The following is an 18,240-nucleotide window of genomic DNA, read 5'->3' as shown; positions in this document are numbered from 1 at the left end:
TAGGACCAGGACAACTGGCAAAGACAGAACTCCATCATAATCAAGCACACAAAACATGAAGTTAAAAAAAAAAGTTAATAGCTCTAGTAATGTAATAGATTAAAACAAATACAGAGCTATTTGTTTAGTAAACAGAATGAATGTTGCATAGTCTGAAGCTTGTGTTACAGTGAAACTGCAGATCAGATACATGATAGTGTCTCCTGTACGTCGCTTTGGACAAAAGCGTCTGCTAAATGTAAATGTAAATGTCTGTTCCATGGATGCTAGGGTGAGACTCTCACCTGATCTATTGAGTAGAGTAGCTCATCATCCTCTCTTCTACCATCTCCATCCTCAGTAAGGCCTCCACCCTCACCACCCGTCTCCTGAAACAAACTCGTTTGGTGCCTGCTCAAGCCCTCCTGCAAAAATAGAGCCATCATTGTTACAACCCACATCATAAATGTCTGTGTTGTCCATGCATTTAAACAGTGACAGAGAGAAGCTAAGCACATTTAGTACTGAATTATTATTTGTCACTTTAGAACATTTAGAATATTCTAACCAAGACATTTCACCAATGTATTATTTATAAATAACAACCGGTCTGTATCCTTGATGTGTATCCAAAGGTTGTGTTGTAAGGGATAATGTATAATCCGCCGGTCAGTATTGGAAAATAAATCCTGACCCGACGAACAGGACGCACAGCGGAGGGGTCTTGTTTACGTCCTGAAGTGATTTATTTTCCGATACTGACCGGCACACTATACATTACCCTGCTTACTATATGGTTTCTTGCCAAAACGATAGAAGACATTCTTCCAAAAGACCTATTTTTAATTATTATGTTGCCGTTTCGTGACTTCCGCTAAGAAAAATAGTTTTTCATACAAATAGAACATTAAAGTTCCAGGTGTTGCATAGCGAACCCATTACTTACTGTCTTCAAGTTACAATGAATTTCCGTGACGTTAAGTGAACGGACCAATTGCGGAATGATATGAAAGATGTGAATTAGAAGCACAAAACCTGTTGCCAATGGCAGTGGTCATTAATCTTTTGCAGCGCACAATAAAAAGAAATATCAGACCTCCGAACGTTGGTCAATTGAGCTTTCTGCAAATTTCTGTGGAGCCATATAATAAATACCGATAAAAGCTTTGCAAGCAATAACAGCTTTGATAAATTACCAAGTAATAAGAAGGATACCGCCCACCCAGCTATAACAATATCCAGTTGGCTGTGCATTACCCCTTACTCATAACACCATATTACAATCCCAGACAAATATGAGAAACCTGAGCCTTCCTCTCCTCCTCCACTTCCTCCTCTCTCCTGCGCTGCAGTTCTCTCTCTCTCTGCCGGACTCTCTTCCTCTCCAGTAGCGACAGCAGGTCCTCCTCCTCTCCCACCCTGCTCTTGAAGTCCAGGAACTGTGGCCACAGCTTATACAGCTCCCCAAACACAGACATCTACACTCATGCCACACATATGCAGACACAAGTAGACATACCTTTAAACAAGCACACAGCACACGCATATACAGTATAGTACAATTACATTCAAGTTTTGTGCCTTTTACCCAGAGCAGCGTCTATTGGAAGTAATGTATGTATGTGCATCCATGTTACAGGAGCTTTATTCCCAGTGTAATATGCACCTTGCGACCTAACTCAAATGTATGCTGTCATGTACTTCCATTCTTTTATCTTAATGTATACATCCACTGTAATGTCAGTATGTCAGCATGTATGCTGTCTTGCCATGCAATTCATAACCATAGAGTTATAAGGCCCTTTCCACCAATTAAACAGTTCAAATTCTCCTTTACGGCCAGCAGCGATTAATATACACTGAGTTCATTTCTGTGTTCCCTGTCCTGTGAGAGCAAACCTGGGCCTCTCTGAAGACGTATGGTCCCAGCTCCCTCCTCCTGTCCAGGATGGTGCGCGCCTGCTCGGGGGGGATGCTGATCTGCAGGGCGGGGGGCACAGACGAGCTGATGAAGCAGGTGATTATGGTGCTGATCTTGTGCTGGATGGTGGCCTCGTCACAGTGCGAATGACACAGGTCCTGAGCACACCAGAAGGAGAGGAGGGAGAGAGAAGTTAGCTATTCAAGCAGGTTAACACAGATTGCTTTCCCTTTACCCAGGTCAAAATGGCTCGGACAAACTGAGAAAGGTGCACCAGTGTTAATGTGGCATGTCTGAAGGAACTGGTGAAAAACATAACTAAAATATGTTCCTGCAAAGGGACACATAATGAGAACAGGATGTTTTAGTTCTTTTATGATAATTGCTAGTTCACTGTTGGCAAGTTGAATAATTCTCTCCAGACCATTTCCCAGCTGCAATAAACTAATTGAAATGCTATGATTAATGCTACAATTGACATTGAAGTTAGTAATTAACATAATGCAATTTGCCAATTACTGATTGAAACATTATGAAAACCTTGATGATGACCTTTAGTGATTCAGCTTAGGCAATCTGATCATGTGTGCCCATGTGGGAGAGGATTAACTGACTGACTGGTCCTTGCCTTGTATCTCTGCACCTCCAGCCAGAAGAGCACGTCATTGTCGTAGAGGTCCCCCTTCAGGGACACGAAACGCTGAAACTGCAGGCTGGTGACAGGGTTGAGGAGGGCCTGCCGGAAGCCCAGCACCTCCCTGGAGGAGGCCATCCAGGCACCATCCGCCTGCTGAGAGGGCTGGGGTGGGTGGAATGAGAATACCCAAAATAACAGGTTACTGATTCTAAAACGTACCTTGCCCAGAATGTGGCATTGGGCAGGGCCAGGTCCATTTCAGCTACTATATGACAAAACACCCTCAATCATACAAGCAGTCGGTTTTAAGAGTGGTCATTCAACTGAAACCGTTCTTTTATCTGTGACTGAAGCATTGGGAGTAGCAAAAGCATCTGCTCAGTCATCAGTTCTGATTTGACTAGACTTGTCAGCAGCCTCTGGACCCCTCTTTTCTATCTACACAACTTCCTTAGGTGAGATCATCCTTTTGCATGGGTTCTCCTGTCACTGTTATTCAGATTATACTCAACTTTATTTGTCCATCCCCCCGGATGAATCCACAGTATCAGCTCAAATTTCTGCATGCCTCAGTGATATTTCAGTTTGGATGAGGAATCAACACCTCCAGCTCAATCTTTCAAAAAAGTACCTCCTGGTATTCCCAGCCAATCCGGCAATCCCACAAAATATTAACATTCAGCTTGGTTCATCTTCATTGACCCCAACTAAAATGGCACAAAACTTGGGTTTTATATAATTGATGACAAATTTAATTTCTCTGAGCATGCAGCTTCTGTCTAAAGGTCTTGTCTCAAGCTCTTAAATGCCATAATTCAGCGCTATTTATCCTCTCGACCACTTTGCTCCTCTGATGAGTGTCTGTTGTCTTTGCCTTCTCTCAGCAGCCAGAGATCTCAGTCAAGACTCTTTGCATTCGTGGTACCTCACTGGTGGAATGATCTACCTAATGCTGTCCATTCCAGTGACAGCCTTCTTACATTTAAAGCATTTATCATGTTTAACATTTTGTTATATATATACATAAATCTAATAGTATTATTTAGGATGTAGTAGACAGCAAACAGGTTTGCAAAGTTACACAAACAGGTTCATTAACATAACATTTAACAAGATTTGACTGTTATCCATCTTGTGCTCCTAGAGTAAAGACGATAATATAGCAGGCAACCCGATAATATAGCAGTTATTGAGGAACACTGTCTAAACATACAGCACAGGCATGATCACAAATGGGTCACCTCACAGACAGGGCTGTTAAAATCTCCAGAACATCAGAGCATCTGGTGAATCAGACCAGTTTCTGTATATTCTCTCTATCTTAGTGCTTTTATGAACAAACAACTGCAGCCAAAAAGAAGATGTCGTACCTTCCACAGCTGCTTCTTCCTGCGGTATCTCCTCCTGCGCTCCTCCACCTGGGGCTGGACACACACACACACACAACAGACAGCAGATCCAGAGTGACCACAGCACTACCTAATGCCCTCTTCAAACACTGATACACACTCAGGCAACACTACACCACAAGCTCAACATTCCCTTCAGTGCCTCTCAAACCACCCCCACCCTTCTCTCCCTCTCTCCCTCTCTCCCTCTCTCCCTCTCTCCCTCTCCCTGTCCTTGTCGCTGTCTCTGACTGAGTTAACAGCATCCCTGATGACCTGTAATGCTCCCTCATCTTCTAATGCTGGGCATATCAGTGTCTAAACACAGGTATACATGATAGCGTAATTAACACGACAGGGGGAAACAGGAGTGCTATTTAGGACGGCCGTAGGCGAAATGTGAGGAAGAGGCATTTTGAGGTTTCACGTTCGGTGACTGATAGACACAACAAAACACCACCAGCCTACACTAGTAGTAGTCCTTAGTCAGGTAGTGCAACATAAATGCTTAAAATAATGGATTTGTGCTCCTCTTTTGAAATGACATGAGAGTGGGTGGGTGGAGGGATCCGACAGACAGACCTGCAGCTTTTGGCGCTCAGTGAAGTCAGGTGTGGACAGGTAGACAGGCAGCCATTTCCTCTCAATGCGGTGCATCACAAGGTTCTGCATCTGCAACAGCGCATCACCTGATAGACCGCTCTGCAGGAGCTGGCCCCTGCCACCAGCCAGACGGATGACCTGAGAACGAACGAACGCGCGCACACACACACACACACACACACACACACACACACACACACATAAAGAAAGAGAGACACACATACAGAGATATACAATTATGTTTTTCATCTGAACACAGACACACACACACACACACAATTAGCTTTTAGTAGTCTGATACATGATATACATATAGCATTACAGAATGAACACCATAATGTGCCGTTAGCAATAGCATTGGCAAACACTGATACAGGGCTCGTAGTGGACATGGTGGAGACACATGTGAGCGACTGCTGCAAAGTCAGACAGGCCCACATAATAGACATTACTGTCATGACGACCCGCAAGCCAGCAGATGATTGACGCTGGCATCGGCGGGAATGCCGCACATATGGAAAGCCCCTCAGACAGGCCATCTCAAAACAGGAAGCCCACGACTTGCTGCTCGCCCCTCTCTCCCTTCCCATGCAGGACTTCCCTGCTGTTACCGTCTCCTTCCAGAACGTTCTGCCACTGCCAAACGCCCGTGGCTGTCAGTGTGTGTACTCTGAAGGACTGTCAAGAGCGCTTTTTTCCCCTTGAAGGGCTGGTTGAAGTCGGAGACGAGTAGCTGCTGTGATATGTGATCTGTTTTTTTTTCAACATCTGCGATTGTTTTGTCTTGCCGGCTGGCAACTGGTAGTGGTGAGTCTGCTTGCAGACAAATCTCTTTTGTCTGATGTCTCTTTTGTGTCATCTGTTTTGGGCTTTGGGGTTCTGTGTTTTGTTAGAAATGTCAATAAATGTTTGTTAGCAGAGGGGAGAGGCGGAAGCGGAGGAAAATCTGCAGGCAAGGAGGGGTGGGGACAGTGGATGGGAGCGGGCGATGGGAGATGGGGGGGGGGGGGCACAAACCTCCTCCTGCTGATGTTTGGTGGCGGGGCTGCCAGGCCCGAAGAAGTACTTCCTGTTGAGGTACTTGGTCTTGATGGCGTGGAAGCGCTGGGCTCTCTGCTCCTGCTTCTGGCTGGAGGTTCTCTTCAGCTGCTCCAGGTCCAGCCAGCACAGCAGGTCCATGCTGAACACAACACAATACCATCAAGGGACAGGCTTTATTTTTAATGGTGACACTTCAAAGGTGGGAAAATGGCAAAACACACGCATCGCAATATATAATCTAGTTATGACTTTAGTGTTGCCCTAGATTTATAATAATGATTTGAATAGCTTTGTAGGTGATTTGTTTTTCCATCAGCTTACTCCAGATTTGAGTCCAGATCAGAATTGTAATATAAAGAGAACTGATCCTAGACAACCTGGAAGTAGACACCCTGAGCTCACCTGGCAGAATTGTCCTCCAGGAAGGCCTGAAAGTGCTGGAGCTCCGTGCGGTTCCGGAGCACAGACACCAGACGGAACCCTCTGAACCGTTCCGGAACCTGTGCCCACGAGTCTGGTTCTCTAGGGACCTCTGGTGGCAGAGGGGCAGACTTGCGCTCCAGAGCCAGCTGTGGTGTACACAGCGGAAAGAGGGATTAATGTCTGCTGAAAACCACTGCTATGGGAGCAACCATCATCAGCAAAATATGTGACACGACTCCAGACTTGAGAGGGCCATAATGTGTTTACTCAGAGGCAGCAGTGGGCATTTCCCCAAGATGCCAGCGATGGTACAGATAGGAAACAAGTCTGGGTGCTTTTCATTCCAGCTAGACAAAAATCCTATTAAATAAATCAACCGGCATATTACAGCTGCCTTCAGTCTTCCCCCCCCCCCCCCACACAAGCCAGACAGAGATGTGTTTGCTTTAAACTTGCGGTTTGGTTCCTGGATGAATAAAAGGCTATCAAAACCAGCCAGGGTTGACAACATGAGTGTGAGTATAAGTGTTTTCATGTCATTGTGTGTGTGTGTGTGTGTGTGTGTGTGTGTGTGTGTGTGTGTGTGTGTGTGTGTGTGTGTCTAATATACTATGTCTGACTGACCTGTTCCACCCTCTGCACAGACTCTCTGTGCAAGGCTTGGAGCTTCCTGTAGTCTTCTGTGTCAACATGACGGGTTTCCTCCCACAGGTCAACCTGAAGGCCAAAGCCGTGTACACAGTTAGACAGTCAGACACAGACTCAGGCACACAAATGGCCTAGCAAGACTGCACAGAAACATGGGCTCATCTCTGAATCCACCCACATGGATTTGGAGCATATGTTTAATATAATATACAAAAACTGTGAATATACTATAAACTGCAGCATACTCCTATTTAGATTAAATTGCTATAATCAGCAATACTATCTGTAAATCCACTTCAATGATGATTAGTTATGATCAACCACACACACAGACTTAGACAGGCAGACAGAGAGCGGACCTGTTCATAGATCTGTGTGTCCTGCGAGGTGAGGAGAGTCCAGGGCTCCAGCAGGAGGGTGAGTGTGTGTTCCTCTGCGCTGTCAAACAGCTCCTCAAACGGAGGAGTCAAGCGTGCAAACACCTGCCTCCTACACTCCTCACTCACACTGATGCTTTCCTGGGATGTACTGCACAGGTAGGTCGAGTACAGCACCTACACACACACACACAGACACAGAGAGAGACAATCAGGCATTCGGCACAAATATTTAATAGGTAGAGAAGCACTTTCAGATATATAGCTGGCAAACTCAAACATAGCACAGCACAAACACACACAAACTTGGAGCAGTATAGACACACACAGACACACACACACACACACAGGCATATGAGCTGAGGCATATGAATTGGTCGTGGCTCATCTGCTAGCCTCAGCAGTGGCATGTCAGCACATAGCTCCCCATCAGGGAGGGCCATCTGACATCCATAGAGAGCCCACGCCACTTTCCCAGCCTCACGCCACGCCAGGCCAGGGGGGGTGGGCACCCTGGCGAGTGCCACAGCTGCCCCTGATGAGGTGCGGAATTCTCCCTGGCACCGCTGGCAGGCGTGTGTGCCCGTGTGGGCGATCAAACGGCCCTGGCTCCTTAGTGGCCCCTGGGGGCCGTGGCATTTGCCAGCTCCTGGCTCGCCTCAGGACACGCCAGCAACACTCAGCCTCATTGAGCACTACATCAGCGCACTCTCTTTCTCCCGCTCACTTCCTTCCATCTTCTTTCTCCAACTCTCTCCTCAGATCCCTCTTTCTTTCACTCTCATCATCCCACACTTTCTCTCTCTATCTCTCCTATCTCTTTTCCACTCCTATCAAATTTCGCTCATTCTCTCCCTCTGTGTACCTCTCCACTCTCTCTTTCTCTCCATCTCTTTCTCTCCATCTCTCTCTCTTTCTCTCTCTACCCAATGTTCAGGCTCACTGCCTCCTCTGTGTAAGGACAGAGTGACTGGTCCTGATTTGCAAAGTGCTTTGCTCTGTTCCTCTATTCTGATTTATGGGAGCTGGCCTGAGTCTCACTGTTTGCCATATGCCTGGTCTTGTGCCCAGACTTCTCTCCCTCTCCATCTCTCCATCTCTCCATCTCTCCATCTCTCTGTCACCATCTCTCTGTCTCCATTTCTCCATCTCTCTCTGGGCTCCATGCCATGCCCCCTGCCTACGTCCCTCAGGACGAATCACTCCTGTGTTCATGTGCCTGTGAAGGCGGATGTGTGTGACTGAGGACTGAACAGCACCACTGACAGGATGGAAGGAGGGGGGACAGTATGAAAGAGAGTAAAAAAATTAAATAAAAAAAGCATGGCACACCATGGACAACACATGAAGGATGAAAGAGAAAATAAAGAACAGAAAAGTAGTGTGCTCTTGTATATTGCTTTACGAAGGAAAGATGTAAAGATGGAGAGAGTAAGAGGAGACACCCGCGCTCTTTGGGGAGGTCAGTCTCCTCACCTGGGCCTTCCTCTGGGCTCTGTAAGGGTCCAGGCCGCCCTGGTAGAAGAGCTGCTGGTACTCCTGCAGATCCGCCCAGAAATGAATGGCACTGTCCCACAGCTGAGAGACAGAGGACAGAGAACAGAGGCTCCAGTCTCAGACACATGGACAGGCACCCGGCGGGAAGCCTAAGAGGAAACCGGACTGGACCAGACAGGCTGGCTTTGTGGTGGTGAGCCAACATGTGCCAGCCTGGTACGGCATTCGCCAGAAGGAGTGTGTATGTAATGGTACCTTGTTTCCTGAGAGCTCACAGAAGCGGGTGAAGTAGAAGCCAGTTCTGGGCTCCACGTGTAATGCCTGCAGCATCCTGTCCATGCGCCTGCCAGACAGTGGCTGAGAACACCCCACACACCCACACCCACACCCACACCCACACCCACACCCACACCCACACCCACACACACACACACACACACACACACACACACACACACACACACACACACACACGAGAGAGATCTGTAATCCCAACAACCTAGAAACAGAAGGAATGTGTAACCAAGCAGTAACAAAACGGTTTTCTAACATTCAGGCAACACAATGTGGATGAGACCAGATGTGCATCCACTGTTCCTCAGTCCCCTCTTCAGGGCCCAGAGTGTGACTAACTACGGGGAGTGGCGGAGAGGGCAGCCTGGGCTTTACCTTTCCAGCAGGTGTGGGTGGAGCTCTAGGGGCACAGGAGTGGGGATGCACAGGAGGCAGGGGGAGGTAGCTGGGGTTGGGCCCTCCACCAGCAGCTAAGTACAGATGACGCTTCTGCTGCCGGTCCACCAGGCCTCGCCTTTCACTGGCAGAGCTCACCAAACAGAAGAGTGGGCCCCTATGATGCAAACACACACACACACACTCTAGCAGCAGTTCGGCAGTTTTATTTTAGTAGTCAGTATTATAATGTGCTCCACCACAGTCACATGAACTACACAAGAACAGGTATAAGGAACCAATGTAATGGTGTGTTAGGAACCGGTGTCGTGTGGTTCCCCTCCCTCACCAGTATGTTAGCAGGGCCTCGGAGAGACAGGGCTGTATGTGAAGTAGTTTGTCCTCTCTCCAGCTCGAGGAACTGGCCAAGCCAAGCCTCAAGAGCAGTTCAGAACTTAGGGCTCTAAAACCACTGCTCGGCATGTACTGGTTCCGCATCTTCACTAAGTGCCTAAAACACAGAAGAAAAGACATTTCTCAGGTGAGTAGAGGCAGTAATTGTTTCATGTATGCTACGACATGAAGCAGAGTTGCACAAAGTTGTGGCCTGGTCCATAGACGGTCACTTAATCGATGGCACTGATTATTCAGACTGGGAACAGCAGACCAGCTGATGTCTAACATTACCTGTTTTTGCCCTTTGAGCTCTGTAGGGTCCTCAGTCTCTCGATGTCCATCCACAGATGCAGGACCTTCTCCCCAGGGGTGCCCTGTAAAAACCTCTTAAAATCCTCCAGGGACTGTCTGGAACCATGGAAACGCAAACAGCGACCCTTTCCTTCTATGGGCTCTCCCATCACACTGTTGTTATTGAAGGCATTCATTTCAGCTCCCACACAGTCTGTGTGCGTCAGAAGCTCTGTTGCCCCTGGTGCCTGTTGAGGGGTATCCAACCCAGCCTTGGCACTGCCGACCTTCAGCTCAGACACTGCCACCTGCAGGACATGGTTTACCAGGCTGGCAATGAGATGACACTCCCCAGTACCAGCTGAACCCGGGGGCCTGGATGGGGTCGTCTCCTTCCACTCTTCAGTCTCTGTGACGTACAAACAGGCCTCGGCCTCAGCTCTCCAGGCCTCTTCAGGTCTCTCGCTGCCTGTGGAGGAGGAGGAGGAGGAGGAGAGGAGAGAGGGGGTGAAACCTCAGGAAGCCTGGGACAGCGGCCAGCCCTGGAGTCATGTTTTTATGGCAGCCACATAAAAGAACAGACCCCCCCCCCCCCACCTCCCCTTGTGCAATGATCAAAGCGATGTACGGCTCTTTTCTTAGTTGTATTATATTTTTTCCCTTTCTGGTGACATTTGCTTTTTCTTTTCACGTACAAATAGCACCTGACAGGATTTATGAATGGTGAAAACATGTGATAGGTGAGCTGTCAGCCGTGTCATATATCTGACACCCTGGGTGAAAAATGGCACCGCTGTTCGCGGGCGAAGCTTCCTGACAGCTTTCAGAAGTTTCTCATTTCCTCTCTGGGCTCCTCACTTACCATTCCTGTACTCACAACCGGCTGAGTTTCCCTCTTTGATGAAAGACAGTCGATCCTGTGGGAGAAATCACATAATGTTTGTATGAGCACCGACACCCTATTAGCCTACTCTTTCATGTAACATAATCCACGTTCTCTTCTTGTGCCATCCTTGATGGAACACAAACAAAGTCTCACATACCTAAAAGTAGGTCTACCACAGCACATCAAACTCCAACACCCATAAGGCAAAAGGTTTGGTAAGCTTTAAAGCACAGAGCCCTCTTGCCATCAGCTAATGAATTGTGCTTTAATAATGTTTACGCTCTGTTAACTTCCTACAATTACATGGTAATCATTACATGACATCACCCCGATCAAAAGACTCAAACCCAAGAGGCCCGGCTTCATTAGTCTCAGCAAGATGTGACGAATTTCATGAGAACCTTGTTAAGAGCGTGTGCTGTGCAGCGAGGAGGGGATGGTGGGTAGACGGTGCAGGGAGCAGGGGTGGTGGCATCGTCCTGTCTCTGACTTGGACAGACCAGCTGGGAGAGGAGCTTCACCAACCTCAGAAAAGAAAGAGAAACAGTGACTGTGTTTAAAATGGACAATTACCTGATTAGGATGAAGAGTTCTGGAAGTATTTATCTTCTCTCTGGTCCCCCGATATGATAACAGGGCAGAAGAATATGCTGCCATTCGGTGTCATCCGATCTTAAAATTACGACAGTTGTGGCTTGTTCAGACATGCAAGTGAGATAAGCTGCCTATAGGCACATGTGTTTCGATTCATTGTGGGAAACCAGAACGTGGAAATGTAAAGGGGGTTACGTATACAGCTCATGATTACAGTGGCCTTCATATCATGCTGTACCATTACTATCAGTAAACTGTGAAGACAGTCACACAATTATGGGTTACGCTAAGGGATTTCTACTTTAGACACACATTCTCACATAGGCTACAGAAAATCTTCCTTTCATGTGACTGAACATGAAAATCCACATGACCCAAACAGGGACACAATTCCCAGCCTTTTCCGGAGTAGGGTCACACATTCAATGTAAATATAACCACTAACCACAAACCACACTACTCCAGTTTAAGTAACTTAGTAACAGTTCTCAAGAGGCAAGTTAATTATTACATTTAGACAGAGGAGGACTATGGTTTCTTAGAGGTTACAGCTGCCACCAGGCATTGAATGGTTGTGGTGGACTTAGACTAATACTGAGCCAAGTCAAGCCTACGGGACCTGAGCAGCTCTGTTAACACAGAAAAAAATTCTTAATTTTTAATATTTAAAGCACATCATAAAGGAAATAAAGTAAACATTACACAACTAACTTAAGACACACGTTCATTGAATGTAGCAATAATAATAATACATAATATTACCTGTATTCAAAGTAGTAGTCGCTTTGTAAAAACAAGGATAGTCTTGATTTCTTAACCCACTGCATTCCTTTTTCTCGGTCCAAACACTGGAAAATTGGACAATTTTTCATGTGGACTTTTTTTCCATGATAATAAAACTTACCACACACCACAATACATTTCTTTATTCATATGTTGACTCAAAGTACCAAACTTGTAAATATTTCCACAGTGAACATTAATCTCTCACCAGAACTGTGTAAGAGTTGTCAAACATGGGGACTGCGGTGAGCCGCGGAGAATCAGAGAAGGACTTGAGTTCATGTTCGTGCAAAGCTGCTCGAATTCGGCTGTGAAGGGAATCCGCTGCATCGCTCACCACCTCAAAAGCCCCAGTCTCCGTATTGTATTTTATGGTTTCGGAAAATGCCTGAAACGTACAGATAAATCACAGAAGAAAAGCGCAGCAATAGGCTCTCCAATGTTAGAGATCAACAGAGTGTATGTAGACTAGGTTACACTACTATTTGTACAAACAAAATCTTGACGGATTTCCTTACTGGGAGACTTAAAAATTCATTCAGGAAGTCCACTAGAGCATAGTCGTTGGCTAACTTGTCTTCCTACAAAAAGAAAACAACTGTCAAATAGCCAAAGACCAAGCTTTTTCATAAAATCAGATGCACGCGTTACCCATCACTTCACGTCCAAACACAAATAACACAGTAAATGTTTTCTTTCATGATTAATAAAGAAACAATTACATTTTGCCAAGCAAGGTTTTTCTCTATTTAGATATAGGCTATTTAATCATACAAAGTGTAAAATACAGAACTTGCAAACAAAGCAACAGGCCACTTACGAGAGCGCTGTTCAAAAGTGTCGATGAATCTAAAAGGGACGCAAAATATACGCAATCAGAACAGAACACAAAATAATGAAGTGTCATTGTTGGATGCGCTGCTCACCTGTATTTACCAACATCTCATACCAAAATGTAGTCGGGTTTTTAAAATGTTACGTTTGTCTACGGCTCTGCAAGGAATGTAGTCGCAGTTGTGATTGAACTAACTTCACTGAATTGGAATCACCCAAGTGGTTAGCCTACTTTCACATTTGAAGGTTGCCATGGAGGTAAACTCAATCACAAGAGGACCTGGCAAAAAGGATTAGGCAGGGTAAATCAGGTTTGTGACCAGCAGATGGCGCGGTTACCTTGTTTTTTTTTCTTACAATTTTACATGTCAGACGCTTTTACTCAAAACGATGTACAATTGGGATGAACTTACATTCCAAGGAAGAGTAGATTAAAGAGTAACTATTGAAAGGTGTGATTAACCAAAGTTTCAATTCCAGAATGTAGTAACTGACATGCAACACATGTGTTTAAAAGTGAACTTTATTAAAAGAATCTATGAAGAGCTGTTTAGGCATGAAGTCAATATATACATACACAAATACACATATAAAAACTCTCCACGGTACCACCAACATTCAATTGTGCAAAATAGCTGCCAAGTTCATTAGCGTCATCAGAAAAAATAGTGGCAAAATATTCTTAATGTCCATAAAGTCCATAATGTAAAAACACGTAAAACAATAGGAAAATAAATCTTCATCAATTTGACACCCGTCACAGTCGCTTGATGTTGCGTTTGCTCTGAGCGCTACCAGGAAGCATGTCTCTTTTGCTGCGGCGTTTGGCAGAGAGGTGGGCGCATTCTCTGGAGCCGTGGTAGGCGCAGAGGCACGCTGTGCAAAAGGTGAAGCCGCAGTCTGCCCTGCAGCACACGCCCTCCCTCTTTACTGAGTGGCACTTCGCAGGGTGCTGGCAGTGCGGACAGGGCTTCAGCCACTCGTCGCGGAAGAGTGTCTTCGCCACCTGCAGGGAGATATAATTGTAGATTAAATATAAACAAAAACAACAGTTTAGTAAATCCATTATCCTCATTCTAGCCACCATAGTCTGCAGGGTCATTATTGGAGGTCCCACCTGAAGAAACTCCTCCCGTTTACTTGAAAACTTTGGGTTCTGCTGGACCGGAGTCACAGATGTCCTCCCCGATGGAGTGGTGCATGGAGTCTTGGACTGGGCCTGGACCGACCTTAGCGCTGACCTACACCCCAGGTTCAACCGCGTCTCTGCATCTGGGACATGAACAGCACCGCCCATCTACAAAACGTGAGAAAGCCATTTAGAACCCTACACCGGAGAGCAGATACACAATTACACTCACTTCTAGCAGTGAGTAGTAGCAAACTCTAAACGAAGCCAGGGAGATGTAAAAACACAAATAGGCCTACGGCATTACCTCATGGTTCTTCTTCAATTCTTTCACATGAGATTTTCTCCTGTGACGGGCCTTCTTATCTTGTGTAATGATCTCATCCCAGTCATCAGACACCTGGCCAAAACTGATTCAGAGAGGTAAGAGACAATATTTAGCAAAACAATTTCCAAACATAACTATGAACCAATTATGATCAGACAGATTAACTGATGCAGTAACTCACTTGTGAATATCCTCAGCTGACAGCTGGTTCAGTATCACTGCCAGGATGTGCCTGAGGTTTCTGTGCTTGAGTTCAGCCATGACATCCATCTTGCCCAGGCCCATCTTCCTGCCAATGAGCCCTGCCAGTGGCATTTTGGGCACCACTTGGGCATCCTTCTCTGCAGAACGCAGAAGTTCGTCAAGGCTGGTCTGCTCAGGCAACATCCTGGCGCTGCGCTGGCTCATTGCGTGCACCACCTGCAGTGCGGGCGTCAGGGACAGGTCCTCCAGCCTCGACCTGGTGCTAAGTGGCGTCCTGTCCAGGAAGACGCCTTCTTCACTGGACAGGAATTGGGGTTGAGGTCCATTCGGCGGGGGTAGTTCTGTGCAGCTGGTCGCGTAAACGTCATCCTCGGACTGAGAGCCCCCTTCTTTGAGCGTGGACAGCCGACGTTGGCGCTCGAGCCGGGAGCACCGTTTCACCTCAGCCAGCCGCAGGGCCTCCTTGTCCTTGGGGGTGACTGATGGAACCAGCTCCTGGAAAGAATCATAGTCCAGAGAAGAGTTCTGGGACTTGTCCAGGCCCAGGGAGCTGAAACCGCTATCAGCACAAGCAGAGCTTTCAAGCTGGGAGAAGGGGGAGAGTGATGGGGTGCCCAAGATGCTCAGATTTTCAGAGAAATTTGTTGCCAATTTGTTGATGGGAGTTTTGAAATTGTCTTTGGCTGCTGGCATCAATTTGCCAAACTGAGGTGTCTGGGGGTCATCAGTCTCGAGTAGACCAGAAATGATACTTTCGTCAAGATCAGCATCGGGGACGATGTTGGAGGGCTTTCTCTGAAAAGGAGAGTTGGGGATGATGAACTCTCTATCTTCTAGAGTGGAGGTTCTCACATGAGAGAACATGGAACGCCAGCTTCTACCACACAAAGTAACAGTCTCAACTTTCAAAGTGCTTGTTGCAAAAGGCTCTACCATGCCTGTTTCAGGAGAGTCAAATTCCAAACAGCCTTTAAGCGGCCCTTCCTTTCTGGACCGGACTGACAAACCAAGGCAATGGCTTCCTGAGGCCTTTGAGCTGACCATTTTACAATCTGTTGCCGATTTGAACTCAAGCAAGCGCCTTCGTAGTGATGCATCTTTCTTGGAGACCTTGGGAGTCTCACACCAGCTGGTTTTAAGTGCATGCTCCTTGGAAGCATCTCTCTCTGGACATCTGGAGAGATCCCTTGACCTGATATTTGGCGTGTTGAAAGAGAGAGCAGACAAGCAACTGAGGTCGAGATTTTCCTTTGGTGTCTCTAATTCGCATTCCACTGCATAATGTCCCAAAACGTTATATTTGGCTCCAGTCATCTTCCGCACCGGCGTATGCAATGTGTTCATGTAGGCACTGTTGTGAGAACCTCTATGTTCACCATTTAAGCCCTTGGAATAAGTAAAAGCCTGACTGTATTCCATGTCCGCGTGTTTTACTTAAAATGTGCTGTGAATTATTGTGATCAAAGAGTCCTGCGGGGAAAAAAGAAATAAGGAATTAGTATCACACACCGATAACGCCATAATATTAAACTTGGCTATTTACAATTTACAAAATGAGCCAATTCGAAGAACGTAACATATAAAAGATATAAAGCATCACAAAAGATAAGCTATTGATTTTGTTATTTCTTTCTAACCCTAGTCACCCGTTAGCCTGCTGTTTTATTTAGCAAGGCAAGACTACCTAGCGTATCGCTAGTTTGTCAACCTCAAATTAGCCAGCAATAAATTACTATTTTCGTGACTTCATTCTCGATATGGGCAAACCTTACCCTGCAGAAATCAATTTCAACAATGTGAAATTATGGCAAAATGTAAACTTCCACCTAGTGGTAAACTTCAGTTTTGTAGTGGTTGGCTAACAGGAGGAATTAATATTGTTTTCAGTGCGCGTTATAATTTGGTTATGGCAACATCAACAACTCATTACTATGGTTATTAAAGAGCGCGTGCCTCAGAACCTAGTAGACTTGGTCGCTCGTGTCCTTTTAAAATGTGCGTCCACAGAATCCCCATGACTCCCAGCATCCCGCTCAAACTCCACCAAGGAGCGCCAAAGCCAGGCTATCCCCAGACACGTCCCCAGGGTGCGACCCACCAATAGCAAAACAAGACAGGCGGCGTATATAGCTTGCCAACTACTTAAGCTAATGTGTTTGTGTGCATTTCACCGACAAATACACATGTGCATTATTACTGGCAGTAAACAGAGCCACTGTATTGAATTGACGTATGACCAGTTTGGCATGATAAATGCCTTACTGCTGCTACATGCTTCGACAAGCTAATCGGAACCAACACTAACGTAACGTGGTCTAGCTAGTTGTGCTAGTGATGTAACTGAAGTATTTGCAAGGTATCCTGGGTCATACAAATTATCTGCAAGAAATAAATTACATGATTAACCGCTAAGCTATTAGAACAAAACTCTTCAGCCCTGTGCATCTGAACCACATAAGTTATGAGGTTTCGAAAATGCTTACGATGCTAGCTAAAGACACCACCATGTTTCCGCCTTCAGAACTGTGACATAAAGCAAATGTTACTTGAAGATACTGCGCAAAACAAAGAAAGCTAAAAGTAATGCAGATATTACTAATGTTTCAACTTCGTGTACTTACATGACGTGAAAACGGTGTTAAAAGACCAGTCTCAATCCCCTGCACAAGAACGATGGAATTGTTTGTGCAGACTGCACAGGGTACTTCTTAATAACAGCCCCTACAGAAATGAACCTAACAAGTCAGGAACGAACTGCCTTTCAAATTTGGTGCGGATAACTCTGATTGGTTGTGTGACGTATTTCCGAGTGTGTGGTTTCCAAAGAACATCCCTCCTACAAAGTCACATAGTCAAGAAGACCCAATGAAGTCTAAGTTTGCCAAAAGAGACTTTTCGGTGAAAAAATGCTGCAACATTAAAATATGTTTCTCGACTTGTCTGTTTCAAGCTTTTAATTCACCCTGTTCCCCCAGTTTTACCTTATTAAAACTTCAAGAAAAAAATGTACTGCATTGACTAAAATTTTAGGTTGTGTACACATTAACTCTTGATGTTTCAAGTAGCAGTGCTTTTACTAATAAAATGGTTTTACTGAAGCTCATTGGACGCAGTGGAAGGCACCAGGAAGCGCTCATAATTAATTCAGGTTTCCATAGAAACATCACGCTGTGTGGCTACTTCAAGGTGCGTTTAGCAGAAGCTAAGAAAAATTGTGTCCTTTGAACAAATCATTTTGGTATATTCAACATACACCAAAACCAATATTAACACGTGACAAGGGGCAACCGTATCCTGGTAAGTGATAATAACATATGCAGCTACTTAACTAGCTAGCAAGATAAGCGTTTCGATACTTAGCTGTTAACGTTACAACGACAGTTAGCATATGTTGTTAGCTAAGCAAGCACGACCTAACCGTAGGCTAGATTTAAAGGCTGGATCATCATATATGCGTTATTTTGGTGTTTATATTAATTAACCTTACACCTGACTGTTTAACTAATACGCAACTTATGTAATCGTATTTTTTTTTATTTTAATAGCTGCCATGAGTGCTGAAATGGTGAATAGTCTTCTGAACACAGAAGTGATCTATTCAAGCAAGATTCC

The 18,240-nt window shown here is 45.6% G+C and overlaps 2 protein-coding genes across 2 annotated transcripts; both read right to left on the bottom strand.

The window, feature by feature from the left end:
- Window positions 1-1,322: 1,322 nt before the first annotated feature.
- LOC105896138 (regulator of G protein signaling 22) lies at window positions 1,323-13,310 on the bottom strand (the record flags this gene model as incomplete). The annotated part of the gene is made up of 21 exons (XM_031575916.2): window positions 13,060-13,310; window positions 12,954-12,982; window positions 12,652-12,714; window positions 12,342-12,521; window positions 12,113-12,198; window positions 11,158-11,281; window positions 10,733-10,787; window positions 9,871-10,339; window positions 9,533-9,694; window positions 9,184-9,361; window positions 8,770-8,871; window positions 8,494-8,595; window positions 7,000-7,194; window positions 6,617-6,709; window positions 5,972-6,138; window positions 5,546-5,708; window positions 4,508-4,666; window positions 3,908-3,961; window positions 2,529-2,699; window positions 1,879-2,058; window positions 1,323-1,457 (listed from the first exon to the last, which is right to left on the bottom strand). Coding segments are annotated over exons 1-21 (2,883 nt in total), but the record flags the coding sequence as incomplete, so codon positions are not given.
- A 205-nt stretch (window positions 13,311-13,515) lies between these two features.
- Window positions 13,516-17,362, bottom strand: fbxo43 (F-box protein 43). Its single transcript, XM_012822907.3, has 5 exons — window positions 17,250-17,362; window positions 14,606-16,098; window positions 14,404-14,506; window positions 14,085-14,264; window positions 13,516-13,973 (listed from the first exon to the last, which is right to left on the bottom strand). The coding sequence occupies exons 2-5, from the start codon at window positions 16,045-16,047 to the stop codon at window positions 13,725-13,727; spliced, it is 1,974 nt and encodes a 657-aa protein (XP_012678361.2). The 5' UTR covers window positions 16,048-16,098; window positions 17,250-17,362; the 3' UTR covers window positions 13,516-13,724.
- Between the last annotated feature and the right edge of the window lie 878 nt (window positions 17,363-18,240).

This window comes from Clupea harengus, chromosome 11 (assembly GCF_900700415.2).
Source record: "Clupea harengus chromosome 11, Ch_v2.0.2, whole genome shotgun sequence".
In the NCBI taxonomy this organism is placed as follows: Eukaryota; Metazoa; Chordata; class Actinopteri; order Clupeiformes; family Clupeidae; genus Clupea; species Clupea harengus.
This window is presented reverse-complemented; position numbering and strand designations above follow the sequence as displayed.